This window comes from Calypte anna, chromosome 2 (assembly GCF_003957555.1).
Source record: "Calypte anna isolate BGI_N300 chromosome 2, bCalAnn1_v1.p, whole genome shotgun sequence".
Classification (NCBI taxonomy): Eukaryota; Metazoa; Chordata; class Aves; order Apodiformes; family Trochilidae; genus Calypte; species Calypte anna.
The window spans coordinates 104,472,124-104,492,157 of record NC_044245.1 but is presented as its reverse complement, the minus strand read 5'-3'; the positions used below and the strand labels follow the sequence as shown (position 1 = coordinate 104,492,157).

The 20,034-nt window shown below is 39.3% G+C and overlaps 1 protein-coding gene across 1 annotated transcript in view; it reads right to left on the bottom strand.

Moving 5' to 3' along the window:
* LAMA3 (laminin subunit alpha 3) overlaps positions 1 to 20,034 on the bottom strand; it is a 120,356-nt gene that overhangs the window by 27,343 nt on the left and 72,979 nt on the right. Inside the window, exons 38-48 of the mRNA XM_030444678.1 lie at positions 18,524 to 18,625; positions 17,333 to 17,416; positions 16,161 to 16,391; positions 12,272 to 12,385; positions 8,530 to 8,639; positions 6,420 to 6,500; positions 4,361 to 4,467; positions 1,791 to 1,841; positions 1,261 to 1,412; positions 622 to 732; positions 415 to 526 (exon numbers count right to left, since the gene is read on the bottom strand). Coding sequence (XP_030300538.1) covers positions 415 to 526; positions 622 to 732; positions 1,261 to 1,412; positions 1,791 to 1,841; positions 4,361 to 4,467; positions 6,420 to 6,500; positions 8,530 to 8,639; positions 12,272 to 12,385; positions 16,161 to 16,391; positions 17,333 to 17,416; positions 18,524 to 18,625 — 1,255 coding nt within the window. The remainder of the gene's footprint in view (positions 1 to 414; positions 527 to 621; positions 733 to 1,260; positions 1,413 to 1,790; positions 1,842 to 4,360; positions 4,468 to 6,419; positions 6,501 to 8,529; positions 8,640 to 12,271; positions 12,386 to 16,160; positions 16,392 to 17,332; positions 17,417 to 18,523; positions 18,626 to 20,034) is intronic.

The window sequence follows — 20,034 nt, the reverse complement described above, 5'->3', positions numbered from 1 at the left end:
GCTGAGAAGTATCCCATGTCACTCAACCAGAGCTAGTACGACAGCATCAGGCTTGAAATTTGTCCCAAAGAACAAAGTTTGCAGCAATAACTTTAAGGTTCTAAATGAAAAGTTGCTATGATAGCAACCAAGACTAAACCCAGACTAAAATCAGGAATAGACAATCTGTTGCTCTAAATGTCTCTGTGGTAAAGCTTCTCTTGTCCCTGTTCACTACACAGGGAAGGAGGGCTCCTAAATTTACATTATATATTAAGTTTCTAATTCAAAAAGTTAATTCCACTGCTATGTGTAAATTCTGATTGTTTATGTTGTTTTCCAAAAAAACTTCTGATGCTTAATTAAGAATATTGTAAACAAAATGAAATGATTCCAGGAAACAGAATATGCCATGGAGTCAGAAGCAATTTTTACCTTGTATATTGTTGACAACTGTTTGTATTCGTGAAATCAAATCCTTTCCTTTCTGATGAGTTTGGCCAAAATTATTAAATAATAACTCAGCTTCTTTGTAGTTCATTTCAGCCTAGCAAGGGAAAAAATTGATTAGATTTAAAAAATTTGGATGCATCCAAAGAATAGTGAAGAGATGCGTATTTTTAAGCCAATCTGGTAAGTTACCTTTTCCTGGAGAGCATTTACATCTTTATTTAGGTTAATGAATTCTGTCTCCAACTCATCTACCTTTGAACCCTGATTATGAACAACGGAACGGTAATTGTTCAATAAGACCTGAAAAGAAAGAAAAAAGAAATCCAATAAATCACCCATACAGGAGACAAAAAGCAAAAATCCACTGAAATAGATCGTTACCCAAGATAAATAAAAGCATCATTACTGACATGAAGACAGACCAAACTGCTGCTCAAAACTTGGGCTTTTTATCTGTGAGAATAGAGTAAGTAGTATTATGACCAAAGAAAAAGTTTAAGGATTAATTTGGCATTGGCAATAGGGATGTTGGGTTTTTTTGGTTAATGCAGACATATGAAATGCTGAAAAAAGCCAAAACTATGAGGAAACTTCAGAGATACAGCTTTCAGGGTTGAGCTGGCCTCAGAAAAAGCAGAGATGGAGATTCTCTTTCCAAACATGATATGGAAACAATAGGTGGCTTCTAACAGCTGAAGTCCAGTGCTATCGGAATCTGGTGTTTGATGTATGCTTCCTTGCAAGCTGACAAAAAGATGGGTTAAGTTCCTACGTTCATCTCTTTAACTGCTTAATCTGAAATCCACTTTTCTGTTTAAGTGCACCTACCTGCATGTCCTTGATGCGTGTTTCCAGACGTCTCATCTGCTCCAGTGTGTGGGTATTTGCATGGACATTCTGCAGCTGAGACTTGATCAGCTGAAGCTCATCACCTATTGTGTTCAAATCCTTCAGCAGTGTCAGTACACAGCTATCGCAAGCTGAAGGGAGCATGAGCAAAGAAAAGCAGTACAAATTATTGACATTTGGTGGAGAGAACATTTCACTGAGTGTATTAATAAATGAGAGGCAATGGAAACACTTTAATGCTTAGTCACCTGGTGCTGCCTGAAGAACACAGGCAACAACAAAGCTCTGGAGAGAGTGGTCAAACCCAGAAATGAGCAAGAGGCCCTCATCTACATCTGGCTAGCCGACCACCTCTTTTATCATTTCTCCAAGTGCTTGGTTGAATGTTTGCTTTTAAAAGGTTAATTGCAGGACACCTCCAGTCCTTTCTAAGCTTTATCACCCTTAAGACAGTCATCAATATATATCTGAAGACATCAATCTAAGTGCAATTCTACTTTATTACTTACGGTCACAATCTTCATTTGGATCCACATCTTTTGGTTCGTTATTGAAACATTCTGAAACCACAAGACTGCCATCAGTAACTGAAGTTTTCTTACAGAAAAACTACTATTGCATTTTTGCCCTCACTTGTCATAAAAACACAGTGCTGCCCTTTCTTAAATCCGTACCCGCTTTGAACAAACTGAAACACCCAGAAGGCTTGAGAATGACAAAACATTCAGCTCCTACTTATGCCTTCCTGAGATCAATCCCTTTTTCATGCCTCCAAGGAAACTGACTACAACCCCTCCATTACAGAGTACTTGGGTAGCAGCAGCAGGCTTTCTCACATCATGTCTTGAACAGATTTCTAGAGTTTGTCTAGAATAATACCACCAGGATTCTAGCCAAGACTATATTGTTGAAGCATTTTACCCAGGACATAGGTTCAAACCCCTTTATCTATTTTAGCATCCATGTTCAAACCTCAGATTCCAATTCCACAAAGGATGTCTTACCCACAAGGAACTGACACATGCTGATGGCCTCCCTTAACACCTTCATAGCTGTCCCATCTTGCAAGATTAAGGGATTAATCAAGCTTGAGAGAAATCCAGAGTGTATGCAGAGAAGGAGATACTGTATGTAACCCAAGGCACAGAGGGTGGGCCACAGATACAGGTGGTATACAACAAACACTGTCCACAGACTTTCTAACAGGCTAGCACAAATGATTGCCTGTTTAGTGTGCTGGGTTTTTTTGGGTTGGTTGGTTTATAAACCCCATTGCAAGAAGTTTAACACTCTCCAGGTGCACATGGGATTATGCGGGCAGGAGAGGAGCTGTCTCCTAAAAATGCCATCATATAGGACAGGGATCCACCCATCTTGATACCCAAATCTCTTTTACAGGCTTGGCCCTACTGCCTAATTACTATCTCCTCTTGAAAATAAAAAAAGGGCTGTGCATTTATTTTACTCTGAAGGAAAAGGATGCACTCAGAGTATAGGCTGCTGCTTTCAAGAGTCAGCAACAGCTTGCAACTGTGAGAGCTGGACTTGAACTTTAACAGCAGCATGAAACAGCCTGGAACAAGCTGCCTAGCTGTGCCATTTCCTTTGGCACTTGCACATTAAGTCATCAGGAAGTGAAACGGGCTTGGTAGTGAGCAGTGCTGCCAAGAGGAGACAAGTGACAAAGAATGTATTTGTAAGAGAACGAAGGAAATGATTTTGAAATTCAAATAGCCATGCAGTTCTGCTGTTGTGTGGTTCAGCAATCAGCAGACACGTTTCAGCTGTCGCAGTGAAGCGCTAATTAAATAAAACTATTATTACAGCTTCTGCACAAACAACATCAGCCAAGAAATGGGGAAATAAAAAAAGCCTGGCCACCTGCCAAACACCACACACAAGAAACCTGCTAGAACAGGCTGTGCTGGTGATCACAGAGGGCTTTATTTCTAATATAGAGAAAGAGAAGGCTGATTAGAATATACAGCTGGAGACAAACTGAAAACAAACAGGCTTGCTGAATTTTGCCCTGTGGATTAGTTAGTCCTAGCAAACTCTTGTTTCAAAAAGAAAGGAATGATAAAACATCAAACACTGCTTGGATACTGCCAATAACAGCTCAACATCACTTGCTGGTTTTCCCATTTCTGTGACCATGGAAAGACAAGGCAATCCTCTCTGTTACTTGAATGCAGTATGAACAGCAGCCCAGAGAAGTTAAGGGCATGGAAATATTAGGACTTATTAATTGGACCCTTCACTAACATGTGAGGAGGAAAAGCTATATATAGGGAAAGAAAAATGTCATTTCATTGGGGAATGAAAATATGAGAGAATAAAGGTCCTTTTCAGTAGCAGTGGCTTATGTGTTTTTGAATAGAAATGAGTACCCTAAGGGACTGAGGTGAATTCAGGTAAAGGCAGTCTGAGGAATGTAGAATCAGGCCCTTTACTTCAAAATTATAATAAAGCAAACATATGCCAGTGGCATAGTATTCTTATAAGACCTCACTAGTAATGGAGTACATGTGTGACTGATTCTGGGAAAATCAAGGATGTCTTAGTTGGCAGAATGGTGTACAGCAGGATTTATAAAACAAGTCTCCTGAGGCAGGTCATATCTGCCACCATAAATGCAGTTAGCTTGGATATCAAGGAAGGCAGTGCCTGATGCAGACTCTGAAGATCCCACTAATCTGCCCCAAATACATTTTAAAAAGGCATATTGAGACTGCTCAGTTTCAAATCTGTAACACAGACTGGCAAAATATGATTTAACCACATCAGAAGTGGAAACATAAAGCATTTTAAAAAATATGCTTGGAACAGAAAAAGAAAACAAAACGGGCAGTATTTATGAAGGGATATATACAATAAAATGGCTTACAAAGGGTGAACTAAATGACTCAGAACAGTCCTTCTACTATTGTTGTATTATGTTTTAGGAATCTTGTTACAAATTATCTACGTTTCTTATAAGCTTAGATTTTTACTTCAGTTCAACTCATCTAAGTACCTTCCTTCTCTGCTTCCCAGAGAGAAAACAACACTCCCTCCATGTTCATATGCTCTTACATACCTCCAGTAAGGTGGTCACAGCTAGCCAGCTGCCCATTATTATTACAATTACATTTCTGGCAGTACCCTCCATATTTTTGTGGATTTCCAAAATATCCTGGAGCACAGCTAGATAAAGACAGATAAATATTTTTCATTAAACACTTAGAGGCAGTTTTGTGAAATATCCTTTCCCTTGGCAATAAACCCCAAATTATTCTCCCGAAGAAGAGAACTTTCAAGAACTTTTGATTTCCCATCTTGACTTAGACAAAGAAGGTATATTTTTGACAAAGAAGGTATATTTTTGGTTTACAGTATCCTCTGCACCATGCTAAAAATATATTTCCAGGTACTGCAGAATGTTTTTTCTAAAAGTAAAAGAACTCCCACAATGCTCATATAGGAATAACTCAATCTGAAAACCCACAATGCACACATATATGTATATACTTAGAGAATTTGACAAGGCTTAATGCAGCAAACCACACCATTCTTGCCTGTGATCCCCACCAGAAAACACATATAAAGGAGGCTCAAATCTCATGGTGAGATTTTTAAACAGCAATGTCACTGAATGACATTATCACTCTTCTGCTGGGTGACACCTCCCCTTGCCATCTGCCAGCAAAGCACAGTGTGAGTGACCCCTTAGTATTTTACAGGTAAAATACATTCTCTAGTCTGGCTTGCTAGTATTCTTAGAAGTCACTCTGTTATAAGGTCTACAGGAGTCGTAACACTTGTGAATAAAGAGCCATGGTGAGCAGCTGAGGTATAGCTGGGTCTGGAAGGGAAAATCTGTCTATAATGCCAAAGGTAATTGTCTTAAAGCACAAGACAATGTGTTACTGGAGGGACTGGTAAGACATTGTGACTTACTTGAGTCCTAACCAGATACTACCACTCCATTATACATATATATATCCCCTCTTTAGATTTAAAACTCAGTGCAATTGCTTCCTCTGCCTGCCTGAAGCTGCCAAGCTCCTGTGCTTTGCCAAACTGCTGCAGTGTTCCAGCAAAAGTCATGGCTTCAGCACTGTGCCAGCATGCTCCACCTGCAGAGCACATCAGAATGATTTGTTACAAGGGAGATGGCATTAAACAGGAACAGCATGGCCAGCAGGTCCAAGGAAGTGATTCTGCCCCTGTACTCAGCGCTGGTGAGGCCACACCTTGAGTCCTGTGTCCAGTTCTGGGCCCCTCAGTTTAGGAAGGAGATTGAGGTCCTGAAGCAGGTCCAAAGGAGGGCAACTAAGCTGGTGAAAGGACTTGAGCACAGATCCTATGAGGAGAGGCTGAGGGAGGTGGGGCTATTCAGCCTGGAGAAGAGGAGGTTCAAGGGAGACCTCATTGCTCTCTACAACTCCCTGAAAGGAGGGTGTAGCCAGGGGGGGGTTGGTCTCTTTTCCCAGGCAACTCTCAGTAAGACAAGAGGGCATGGTCTCAAGTTGTGCCAGGGGAGGTTTAGGTTGGACATTAGAAAGAATTTCTTTACTGAGAGGGTGATCAGGCATTGGAATGGGCTGCCCAGGGAAGTAGTGGATTCTCCGTCCCTGGAGATACTTAAAAAGAGACTGGATGTGGCACTCAGTGCCATGGTCTGGTAACTGCAGTGGTAGTGGATCAAGGGTTGGACTTGATGATCTCTGAGGTCCCTTCCAACCCAGCCAATTCTATGATTCTATGATTACATAGGTGCTGCTGGATAACGATGAACACTGAAGCACCATCAGGTACATTGGAGAAACTGAGAAAATGCTTTCAACTGGAAAAGGGACAAAGCAAATGGGAGTCATTGGTATAAGAAATAGCGCAAGGTACGGCAATGCACAGGGCATGGAGGCAAAGATGCTGGCACTTGGTAAGAACTGTATAGTCACTAAATAGCCTGTGGAAAATTGTTTACATTTCTTTAGGGAGCCGTGGGTTTATACCTAGAATTACATGTATATATACATTATGCACTATATCAGCTGTTAATATAAATAAATACTCCTGAAGTGTATCTATGCACTCTATGCATATTCCCCAATATTACCCAATACAGCAACACCTCCTTTTATGGTGCATCTTACCGTTCACATCGAACCCCAGTATAACCTTCTTTGCAGAGACACTGAATTTCTTCTCCATTTGTCACACAGCCAGTTGCAAACCTTTGAGAGAAAGCAAAAATATTATTGTGAGCACATAATCAAATGGGTTTTATACTCTAGAGGCTCAGCTCAGTTAAATGACTTTCAGATTAACAAGGTTTTACACCATCAAATTACTTCTCAGTTAATTTAACTCCCTCTAGATAAATTGGTGTGACTAATTGTTTGAAGTTTTATATTTTTTCATCTGAATTCTTTCCTTAAACTAAAAATTCACAACTTCCCGATCCTCTAGAGCGAGTATAATAGTTCCCTACCCAAAGGAATGCATAAAATGAAACTTAATAATTATGTTCTAACATAAAACAAGTCTGAGTATCTATTTTATCTTACTTGGCAAAAATCAGCAGCCTGTGCCAGACAATATTTCCTCCTGTTTTGATAGCTTTTTGTTTTTGTTTTGTTTTGATGGAAACATTAGAGAATATTTTAATATAGCTAATATTGTTTGGCTTTGCTTTTGTTTTCTTTAACCAAGGCAGAACAGAGCTGCACACTATTACAGGGAGCTCTAGGGTATATCTGGTTAACACTGAGTCTTTCTAACAGACTCACCTGTATTCAAATTTTTCTGGGGAGAAAAACTATTTTTTTGGCTTGTGTTTGGGAAAGGAAAGGCAGGAGGTAAGCAGGGATAGGCCATGTTTGCAATTCCATTTTTTAATTCTATAAACAGCTGGATAAAGCAAGTCTGTGTATTAAAGACAGATGTCTGCACTATGAATTACATGTAATTTGACTCATGTCAACACCAATAATGCCAGGTGGGGTGCATTTCCTATGTCAGGAATGGTATTTACCACCCCATTGTGCAGCTATGAGACTGCACAGGTTTATGGCCTCCTCAGATATTTCAGCACTCTTGAAGTAAAAGATGACTGAAAATATGTTCAGCCTCAGGAAAGCACCTGCAGAAGAGACCAATGCTGTCAAAAACAGATCTATCAGAGAGTTCTCTGATAAATGCAAAACTTGTCTATTGTCTGCTAGTGTAAGTCTCTTATTTCAGGCTACCGGGTGTTTGCTAGTGCACCTGGCAAATATTATGTGGTGCCTTTAGCAATCAATAGTTTAGGTTGTTTTTTTTAAAATTGGTTTTGTTTAACACATTTCACATTTGAGAACTGACTGATGACGACAAACAATGTGGCTAAACACACAATGCATTTAAAATACAGTTTACCACCCAGTTTTGAAAGCCTGACAACATTATTAGACCCAATGAAATTTTCTGCCCTAGTATGACTGCAGTTCAAATCGAGCTTCCACCTGAAAAGCCACCATAATAATTTGAAAATCTAGATACATGCTTATAAGCTTTAGTATTTTTAGATTACTTTGCATCCTAATATATTTTCTGAATTCATAATACATTTTCTGAATTTGTACAAATGGTTTGTTCCATCATTGCCAATGTCTCTGAGCTAATGATGCTAAACATGAGACTAAAGAGAGTTTGTATCTTGCATTTCAATACACATGGAAGATTCTGGATATGCCCAACAAGGGAGAAGAGTTCCACTCTCTGTTTCTCACTAGGAAGGAGTTACTGGTGGCTTTGTACCTAACCCCATTACAACTGCCTGGGGCTCCCCCATTTGATGAGCACTCTGCCTTTCTAGTTCAGCAACAACTCATGGAATACTCAGCATATAGGAAAAGTCAACGTCATGAGACAGAGCACAAAGCTACTGCTCATCTAACATGCCTAAAGCGGGTCTGATGCCACACAGAAAAAGATCATTATCTTCCTGTGGTAGCAGGGGTTTGGTTTGTTCTTCACCAGACTTCATCTCTCTCCTATAAAAAAAAAATCTCCTGTTCCTGAAGCCTGGCAATTTTTCATCATTCATTCTGTCCAAAGAGCATTCAAACTTTCATTTTCCTTTTCTCTTCCCTTTTATCCGCTGCTCAACTACTCATAGTGACTGCAGTGGTAGTGGATCAAGGGTTGGACTTGATGATCTCTGAGGCCCCTTCCAACCCAGCCAATTCTATGACTCTATGTTTCTATGACCTTTTACTGTACCTGTTTGTGTAAGGGCAAGGACACACTCGACAGGAACCTTGAGTGGCATCTCCAAAATAGCCATCTTTACAGCGTTCACATTTCTCCCCAGCAGTATTGTACTGACAGTTCTTAGAAAGGAAACAAGCAAGACAGTTGTAAGTGCTTTCCTGCTCAAGATGACTTTATTGTTTACTTTTTTTAAATTGTAGCAAATCTGCTCAGAGGATTCTTTTTCTTCCACATTTATTACCAAATTGCCTTCACAAGCCAGACAGATTGATTACAGTAATTCTCTACTTGGAAAAATCACAATTTGCTCACTATTGTGGAAGAGCAACAGATAAGTAACGTTAAACATGGTTTTAAAGAAATTCTATCAAATGTGTAGTGTGTTAGGGAACATCCCATTAATGAACCCTTCATATCTTGACATTTCAATTGAAAATCTCTATGTTTAAATGGAACTTTAATTTTTGCATCTTAAAACTTATTAGAAGACAGATACCCTTTAAAAGCATGCAATTAATTGAGCCCAAGTACATTCTTTAAAAAATTCCATTAAATTAATACAAATAGTATTTCTCTGAGTAGACACAGGTCAGAATCAAATTTCATGTGCTTTCTCCATTGAATATGTAATTTTGTTTATCTGGGGTAACTGGAATAAATAATGAATAACTAAGGCTAGGAAAACATTTGAAACTGATACAACAAAGCCACTTTTTGCATGATAAAATTGTTGGGAATTGTATCTTATTTTAGAAACATTCTTATTCCTGGTGTTGTCTAATTGTGACACACATCAGTAATCATGGGGAGAGGATGAGCAAGTTGATTTAGTGTTATCTAAAGCAATGCTAATTTAACATAGTAGTTGTTTAAATACATTTTGGAGCAGCCATAAAAATTCAATTTGATCAACAATCAAGAGTCCTTAAAGCTCCCAAGTTCCAAAACTGTTCTTTTAATTGTGAAACAGACTGTTCAACAGAGCTGAGGATATGTACTAATAACATGAAAAGTGGAAAAATAAAGTGGGGAAATCAGCTGGAACCAGTTACTGAGCAAATTGCACTTCCATTTCAGGGACCTCAGTGGCTTAGAGCTATATCTGAGAGCCTGCAACAGAGGGACATTTTCCCCTGAAAATGAGACACAGTTCTATTTCTCCTGATTCCTTTTATACTCCAGTCTCCACATTTCTTCACACCCAGATTCCCTCAGCCACATCAACAGCTCTTCCCTCAGCCCCTGCATGTAGTAAGCCCAAATTTGTCTTCAGTTTTGGTTAAAGAACTAAATTTGCAGCTCACTTGAAAAAGGTTCTGGGAAGGAATAGGAAAAACTCCAGTTGACATATGGGCCATTCAACTAGGAGAATCTCAAGAAATATGAAAAACTATAATTGTAAATTGAACCATTTAAAAATGTAGCTTCTATAAAAGCTGGTGCATATATTCCTGCAAAAAGCTCATGGGAAATTGAAACTGTCTCTGAATAATCACTGTAATTTTTTAGAATCCCGAAGAATAAATTAAGCTGCAAAAAAAAAAGAATAAAAGAGTGATTTTAAAATATTTGTTCTGGTTTCATCTTGGAGAAACTTCCCCTTCCACCCCAGCTCTCCCTGCCTGTTGAGTTTATCTCCTGCCTTTTGTTTTACTTACTCAGTCTACCAAAACAGAAGCAATTCCTTAATTGCCAGAGAAAGTTTAAGACCTTTCACATACAGTCCATTTTGACTGTGCCAAGCTGTTCCTCTAGCTACATGGTGCAGAAGGATGGAGAACATAACCCGGTGCTCCCAAGGCACAGTGGAATGAAGCCAGACCAACAGCTCCCTCATAGGTCTCCCCCACTTTCACCCTTGGATCTCCAAATCATTGAGAGTTAAAAACTCTCTAAAGGAGAACTTTCAGCTAACTCCAAGAGCAGGATGTGTCATGGCCCAGACAGACATACCCAGGTACCTGGAGTTAGGTGACACGAAACAACATGTCATAGGATGAACAAGTCTCAGCATCATGCTGCTGCTGAAGGAACATTCTTTTCAGGAGGAAGGGCAGGGACCATGAGATCACAAAGCCTGATTAATGGCAGAGGGATAGCTTCTCCCTACACGTGAGAACCAGTTCTTCTGTCTTCTTGATCTCCTCCTGCATCACACCACACTTTCAGCACTGAACTCCTCTCCTCTCATCAGCACTCAATAGACTGATAGTTGTCACCTGAGCTGGGGACAATTGCACTGTTGCCAGAGAGGAAAGATTCAGCCTAGTCTTTGCCTGGCAAAGCCTACTCTGGGGACTTTTCTTGGAGAGGCACTGGCATGTAAAGGTACTGGGACCCAGTGCTTCAGGTGGAGAGCAGGAAGGAAGCCAAGTGAGCAAGCTTTGCATTTTGGATTTGCCACTTGAAGCCTCCACTTCAGGAAACCTCCCTGTATCCTCTGCAGAGCTACAGGTCTTTGTCTTATGGTTCCCCTATAGAGAGACAAGCTTGCACATTATTAGGTGGAGGCTCATGATGAAAACACAGTCCCTCTGAGCTTTCATTTTTTACATTATCCAAGATGACTTTGCTTCTTCCAGGGAGAAGTGTTGATGTAGCTCTTTCTATCTGAAGTTTAATGAAGCTGTGAGCAGGAGTGGGCAAAGAGAAACCTAAATCCCACACTGCATGAGGTAGAAGTGAAATTTGCATTTAATTTTTTTTTCCTTTATATTTTTCATCTGAAGTAAAAGTTCCCCATCTCTATAGCTCTGCCTCAGCACTTTCCAGTTGCAGCCTGTCCTGCCTTTTCAGAGCAGCAGCCTGTAAGTCATCCACCAGAATGTGCTGAATGGTTTTATAGTTTCCATTAAAGCAGGAGGGTTGGTTGGCTGAGGGGGAATGACATAACACACAGGAATGCACCTCAGGCAGAACGGATGCAGCACGAACAAGGAAGAAATAACAGAAGACAGACCATGAAAGAAGTTGGCACAGTGCTTGTTTACACGCTAAGTGAAAAATTAGTGAAAAGTTTTTAAGTGAGAATTTTTCAGAGCAATCTGTTCAGAGAAGGATCCTGGATAGATGCTGGAGAAGGGAAAACAGCTAAATGTCATACCTGAGCTGCTATGAGGGCTGATCCACTCCTGTGTGGCTTTAGCACAACATGCCAGGGAGCAAAGTCTGCCCCACTATATCATATGTAACAGCTGAACTTTTCTAATTAACACAGCATTTAGCCCCTTCATCTCACCTTATTTTCTTTAGTATTTTTAAATCTATCTAGTTGTAAATTAAGATTAGTGGAGATATACTGAGGCTGATTAGACAAGTGATTCTGCAAAGGCTATGCTATGCATGAGTGTGCTATTTGTCAGTGCTTACAAATCCTCATATGTATGTACAAAGCTAAGGACTGCATAGGCCAGGATAAGACCCTGTATTTATTATAAATACCTGCAAACACTTACCTGTGAGCTAATTTTGTGACTTTTTGTACCATGAGCTAACAAACAATAAAAGGGAAAGAAGAAAAAAAAAACAAACAAGGACACAAACTATTACTCACAGTTATGTTAAATATAAGTGCATACAACCTGTACTCATTAGCAGTAACTGATACAGGCAGTGAGGCAGGCAATGATTAATTTTAGTTGTCTGGAATTTAAAAATACTGCACAGTCCATATTGCAGTAAGGTATGTGTCTTTTTCTTTTTTTTTTTTTTTTTTTTCCAATTAATTTCTTCCATGTTAGTGTTTACTTACAATACATTTTCCAGTACCATCTTGACATCTATTTGAATTTCCATTGCAGTTGCAGGGTACACAGCGTCCAGTAAATAGTCCTTTATTCTCACGATAAAACCCCAGACCACAGTCCTAGACAGCAAGCAGAGAGTAAAAAAGTAGTGAGTGCTGGTAGAAAGCTTTATAGGTTATTGGAAGGGCATTTTAAAATTGTTTGCCATTTAGTAGTGGAGGTCTCAATCTCCTGGTAAGCTCTTCTAAACCTATGTTACTGTTTGAAAACTAAGTATTTTAATGTAGTGAATGGCACTGAAGAATGGAGTTGGAAATTTTCAGCCTAAACATCTGAACCCTCTGCTCTGCACTTTGTGGCACTGAGGATTTCACAATTTTGACTCTAACCACTGAGCAAAACACATTTCCTGTGGGCATATACAAAGGTGAAGAGCATAACTTTCAAACCACAAAAAATGACTGAATTTAGATTCCTACTACAGTCTTCTCAAAGAAGAACAAATTAAAATCTCACATATTAAGTGGCTGTATGAAATCTTGGTATTAATTTACCTATTGTGTAATCCTTGGAAATACTTCTAATGAGTTAACCTTTACATAAATTAATTCATCATGACTTCCACGATAAGTCTACCTGGAGCTATGTGAAACCATGCTTAGACAGAGTGAGGTGATCTTACAAAACATACAGTGATTTCATACCTAAGTACAGGCTTGCCCCAGAGATCTGGGAAGCATGAGAAGAATGTTCAGCTATTGCAGGCACAGGAGCAGAAGCACAGCCTATCAGATCAAAGTCAGGTTTAAATAGGAAACTGAACCAGAGGAAGATTATGAATGAAGCACAAGTTATGAAGTTTGCTAGCCTACACCAGGAAGGTATTAACTAATACATTAAAACCAGGTTCTTGCTTAGCATGGGCAGGGAAAGCACACAGGCAGGGAAAGTACAAGGAATTCTTCCTGGGCATCGAGCCTTCCCGTATACAGACCAATTCAAATATTCCCCAATTCAAATATTCCTGCACATGTTCTCTGCTCAGCATCCCCCTGGCACATCAACCACACCAAAAATGACCAGACATAAGTATATTCCTATATTTTTACAAGTAACTGGGTTGGTATGGTGCAAGGAAGATCAGAGGCTGTATGGAAGTGGGGAGAAAGCTGTGCTCCCCACAAAGTCAACAGTTCCAGGTTCCTTCCTCCAGCAATGTATTTCTGCACTGTACCTATACCTGACCCATAGGTTACAGTCAGGGGCTGGCCCCAATGTCATTCAGAAATCAGCTAACAGTTAAACTTAAAAGCCACAAATCTTTTTTCATACCAAAACCACCACCAAGACTGATGGGAATAAACCGAAGAGCAAAGACTTTGTAGGATGATGTCTCAAGTCACATTCCAGTGTTTTGATGTGTGTTTATGCAGGGATAGGAATAATCGGTGAATTTATCAACCTTGTAACTACCAGAGGAAAAAAAAACCCAACAATCACCTCTCCAAAAGCAGATCCCAAAAGGAATACTGAATTACTGTTGTTTAAACAACAGTTGCTAGTGGCACCTTTGCCTTCTTTACATGTGAGATAAATGAAAAAAAAGTATGCAGAATACTAATGTCATCAACAGCTTTTAATGCTAACTGCAGCGTGGCAAGGATTCAATCTAGAGTAGGTCCTTGACATTTTTCAGATACATTTTTAAAAGGTTGCATACATCCCCTAAACAACAGAGAGCCAATGCACACAGCTTCTGAAGAAGCCAGGGTATGACTAAGTAAAATATAGTCTCTAATGCATACAAACTTTATCTACTGAAAGTCTCTTTTTGGAGAGCAAAATGAATCACACATTTTAAATATACATCCAAATGCATTTGGAACAAATCTATGCAGCATTTTTTTTTCTATTTTTCCTGTCTTCAAAGCACCACATTTAGAATAGCTGGGGACTTTGTTTTTGAAGCAGCATTTGTGATAGTGAGACATTGATTCCACAAGAAGGTAAAGCTCTACGCAAGTGCTTAAGGCTTCAGGCTGATTGTTTTCAAATAAGCAACAATTAAAAAGCAACTTCTTGCACACACTTAAATTAGCGAAGTACTTTGAGACATAAGAAGATTATTCGACATTAAGTTTGTAGAAATTGTAATCAAAATAGTTCATTACAAAACAACAAAGAGAAAGAAGGAAGCTAGTGAGGAAGGGAAAATGAACAAATTACCTCTCTCAGGTAAAAACCCCTTTGAGGTTGTTGCTGCTGACTCCCCTCCTGAAGGTGAGGATAGGATAGCCTCTGTTGCATAGCTTGTGCTAAACAAAGCCCCAGGGCTACCAAGGTGACAACCAACCATCCTGCATTCCTCAGCCCCTGCGCTCGGGACATCCTTTCACTTTAGCTCCTCTGTGAACATCTGCTGCACTCGCTTCTTCTCTTGGGCTCTCCCTTCTTCCCCAGCTTCTGACTCAGATTATTGAGGCTCTGTGCTGTGATGGGCCCCACCTTTAAACTTCATAGGTGAGTCAAGCTGTGCAGCACACATTACTGTTCCAGAGGTTAACAAGTAACCCCGCAGTTCCTGTAGCTGGATATTATACCTAAGTCAGGGTGTGGCAGGCATCACCTCCTCCCCACCTAAGGCAGCCAGACAGAGGTAGGTGATTAGAGCAGTAAATCACTATCTGAGTAATGCTGCATAAACATACTGGCCTGACAAACTACCCAGGTGAGTGTCTTGATCATTTCCTTTGGCTACGGATTTCCACCAGGTTATGTTAAAAAAAAACCACAAACAACACAGTCACCAGTTTGGTGGGTAAAAGCAGTTTTGTTGAAAGCAATGGGAAGGCAGTAGACATTTCAGTCAAAGCTCATCAATTTCTGTGTGGCACAGAATATAATTATGTGAAAAAAATACGTTTCCAGAAGTATTTCCAAAATTATATTCAACAGATGATAAAAAGCTGCCCTGAGCAGTGGGTGCCCACATGAGACATAAGCCATGTTTTGTTCAGTCTCTCTACAGCTGCTCTGGTTTAGGTATTATTTTTGTTATTCTCATTTCAAAAATGTTTCCAAGGTACATCAATTGCTGCTTCATGATAACCCTCAACCATTTTCTAAGATAATAATTTCTCATATTTTGTGCAATTTGTACACCACTTATCTCTCTGGTACTTCATTCTGCTGCCTTGGGTGCTTACATGTGGGAACAGTCAAGCTCTTAGCTTGGCAAAGCAACAAACCAAAAGACTTAGAGCTACAGGAACAGCATCAGGACAGAATATACGATTGCAGCTAGGATTTCACCATTCTTCAGGTATTTTTTTTCAATGTTTACATTATATTTCATAAGAGTATCTCAAAATACTTTTTTCAAATATTTTAACTTTTGAATATTTTTCTATAAAAGCGGGAAAAGTGTCAGTCACTATGAAAATAGGAAAGCATCCAGAATTATCTAGGTTCAGGTCACTTCCCTTGGGCCTTATGATGCAGCTTCTTGATAATACAAAGAAACCCATCCACCTCACAGGCTATGAGACCTCACAGGGTCTCACAGGCTATGATCAAGTCAGCTCTGACCCTCCATCCATGAAAATAAGTATCGACTGAGATTATTCAGCCTCTCATAAGACATCACAGAAGAATCCATCATTATAGTGCCTTACACATATAAAATGACATTCAAAGTTCTGCAAGAGCAATCACTATTTGATTAACCTTACAGTGCTTCCTAAGACAGTGAAAGTCTTTGAGCCATTGAAAGTGCACACGCATACAAGAAGCCTGTTTAATTACTTTAATAACAGTTCCTCTAACTAAAGCAGTATGTATAGCTGTAGGCAAGGCAGAAGATGATGGTACAGCATGAGGGCAAATGCTTCCTACCTGACATGAGTCACCAGCATACTCAGGAGGGCAGGAGCATGTCTCTACACTGTAGGCAATGCTGCCGCTTCCTGTGCTGGTGGCTTCTTCCAGCCCAACCTCACCAAGGGTCAGTCGCTGAGTCTCTGTGAAGTAAAGGCCTCTGATCTGTAGATCATCCAGTCGAGACAGGATTATCATCAGTTCTTCTCTGGATACAGGGTTATTGCTGCTGGCATGCCTGAAGTTTCCCTGCACATTAAAGGTACAAAATGAGCACAGCCCTGCAGCTTCTTAAAGAGTATCTGTAAAGAAGACAGAAAAAAGGAAGAAAACTCCCATGGACCAGGCCCCTATAGTAGCTACTGGTGTGGGGTGAAAGCAGTCAAGAAAATAAATACAATAAATGTAAACACAGGATAGGGGGAAAAGGAATCACGATCATTAAAAGGGATGTACCCTTTAACTTACAAGGTACATATAGCAGTGAGGTATTGAGAAGTGAGGAAGTATATAGGTTCTTCTTCAATCACCCAAATTTCTTTGAGGTATCACCCACCACACCATAAAAGGGTGAAGGAAAATGTTTTATTTCTAAGAGTAAGCAAAGTCCTAGCAATTCAAACTTTGCAGTCTGCCTTTACACACTTTCTTGCTGCTAAGACACAACATTACTGAAGATGGAATTTGATTGTAAAAACATATCTTCTGTCTATATATGAGACAGAAATAAGTGACACAGTTTCACTTTCTGAGCACAGACTTAAGGTAGGAATAATCTTTACTAAATTCACCTGCCTGAACGCTGGACACCCATTCTGAACTAGGTAGCTAGACACCAAGGAAAACAGGTAACAGTTCATTCCATCCCTATTCAGACTGGGGCTGTAATGAATCATCTTCCACTGATGACTGACACAGTATTACTCCCCTGGCTCCTGAGGGAGTGCTAAGGGCTAGACTGGACATGACACCTAATTCAGATGTTCCAGGTTTAGGTGGAACGAACCAGAACCTACTTTCAACGTGGCAGCAAAGAGAATGGAAAAATGCTGTTTATATTTAAGGTCTACAGTATTTAAGTGTCTAGTCAATAACATAAAAAGTATTTGGTACTACTGCACATATTACCTGCCTATTTTCTATGCACCACTGGGAAAAAAAGGGAAGGCAATTCCATTTTCATTTCTTACCTCAAGGAGCTGCACACGGCCATAATACTGACGGTCAGGCAGGGGGTTGTTGTGATCCATGTGAACAACTTTCATTTGATAGCCCTACATGAGAACGAGGATAAAACAGTGCTGTTTCACTGCTTCTTACAGTAAAGTGCTCAGATGCTATAAAATTTGGTAGAGCACATTAATCCTGTTCTTTGGGGAATAAAAATGAAGGAAAAGCAGGAAAACTGCATGTCCTTTTGTCAGCAAAGTGGTATAGCAAGCACTGTATTCTAGTGTCAACAGGGTTTTCACTGCTTTTGCCTGTTAACAACCTTGCTTTCAAACAAAACACCAATGTAGTGAAATGAGGCAACCAGGTGCCACTAATTGCCAGGGAGTGGCATGAGCTTGTGTCAAGCCCACCCGTGCCTGATTAGGGTGGGCCCCCACTGCGCATGAGCAGGATTAGGGGGCCAATAAAGGCTTAACACAAGCTCATGCCACTCCCTGGCAATTAGTGGCACCTGGCTTCCTCATTTTACTACACACCAAGACAAATAAATTACTACTGATGACTTCTCATAGGAACTAATTATTACTTTTCAGAAAAAATGTTTTTTCATTTTCAAACACATTTCCTTTGCAGATGCTACTGTAGTACTTAATGAAGTATGTTTCCCACTAAGAATTCTAGAATACTGACTATAACGGATGATCTGAAGAAACAAAACCACTTCTTTGGGAATTTCAACAAATAGTAAAAGATTTCAATTTTGGCCCTTAAGTGACTGTATTAAAAAACTGTTAACCTGTTTTTTAACTTCAGTCCCTCGAAGCCTTATAATTATGATTAATTTTATGCTGAAGAAAATTCTCACAGAAAACGAGATAGATTACACATAGAATCCAGGGTATATTTTTCAGAGTTGATGACATACTTGTTGACAAGTGGAAGACATTAATTATTTTCTACAGGTGCCTTTTAGAGAGAAAATTCTGTTTTATCTTTACCTTTGCTCTCAAGTCAGAGCAACAACAACACAGATAGGTGTGTTGATGACTTTCATCAAAATGCAGTAAAGTCACTTTTACAGAAACATAGCAAGTTGCTGTAAAAGTGAAATACTCTATAGGAGCAAAATTTGCCACAGTTCTCAGGAAACAGAAAAAAATCATGGTATTGGTACTGCTTGAAAGAAAAAATAATATTTCAAAACTTACCATTAGTTGGATATCAGGTCTCTTATCCAGAAGAACCATGCCCTCACTAGGTAAGCCAAAAGATTTCACTTGGTAACTTAGGAACCCACCATAGGAAGAAAGCTGTAACAAAATGCACAAGACCAGAGATACTTCACTGCACTATTGCTTGATAACGATATAACATTGTATTCAAGTTTACCCCACCTTCCAGCTCTCCAAATAACTTTTCTCTTTGTTCTTTTTTATTTTATTCATGAAAATATGTGTTGCATGATAGACATTACTTTTTTTTTTTTTAATTATTTGGGTATTTGACATCACTTTTTGAGCAGTTACTACTCTCAGGAGGGTTATCTGTATCAGCTATTTTTGGATTCATACCAAACAGATTTGGCTCATCAAGAGCAGATGCTAGACAGACAACGAAAGTTGTAGTGGACCCCATGAACACCCATGGAAAAAAAAGAGGCCATACTCAACATGTCTAAAGGTTCATAAGCCAGCATTTTCTAAACTTACTACAAACATGAATCTAAGCAGGATATCTTTTCTTCACCTTTTGGAGGACAGAACTTCTGCAAATACAGAAGCACAAACACCTAGGTGTTCATTCCTTGGATCACAGGGCTATAATTAATGCTATTACATTTACCAATTACATTTTCAAAAGCATAATCTGGAACGTAGGCTATATTTTGCCAACACAATCAAAACAGCCGTGTATAAAGAATTTTTTTTCAAATTCTAATTAGATGATTTCTCATTTAACACACATTTTATAGCTGCACCACATGACAGGCTGTTATGCTACTGCTTTTTTAATTATTTTCCTAAGTAGGAAAATATTGGTCTTACAATATACTCTCAATATTCCAGATGTACAATATTCATTTTCTGACATTAGGAGTGGTCTATTAAACAGATTGTTAAATACAAAACAGCAGAAAATCAGGATAACGTGATCTGAGTTTCTCAATGACTGCTAGTTTCTGCACTTCTATAGATTTTATGTTTCCTTCTTTTTTAACTTTCCAAACAAAAGATGGAGTGTGGGGAAAAAAAACATACTTTGCTAAATATTAATGTTCTAGTGGAACTAGTTAAAAGGTTTATTATAAGGGAAAACAGTATTTATACACTCATCATACTGAAAGATACCTGGAGTGATCTTGATCACATTTTCTGAAAGAAGAACTACTACTGAAAGTAGAACAAAACCTGACTCTTTCAGAATACAGTAAGGTGAATAATTGATAACTTTATGAGCTTGTAAAACTAGCAGCAAGATACCATTGTGGGAGACTCACAACTGCAGTATTGTCTGTGCTAAAATATACACTTACACACAGCATGCAGTAAAAACAGGCCCAAAAATAGAACTGCTTAAGCATTGTCACTGTAAATGAAAGCAAGGCATGGCTTGCTTAGCTTGATGCTGTGACATGCAACATAAAACTCATAGCACTGTTCTGTAGCAAGATGAACCTCTTTTAGGGAACAGCGCTTCAAGGTCCAACCGGGTGTTCCAG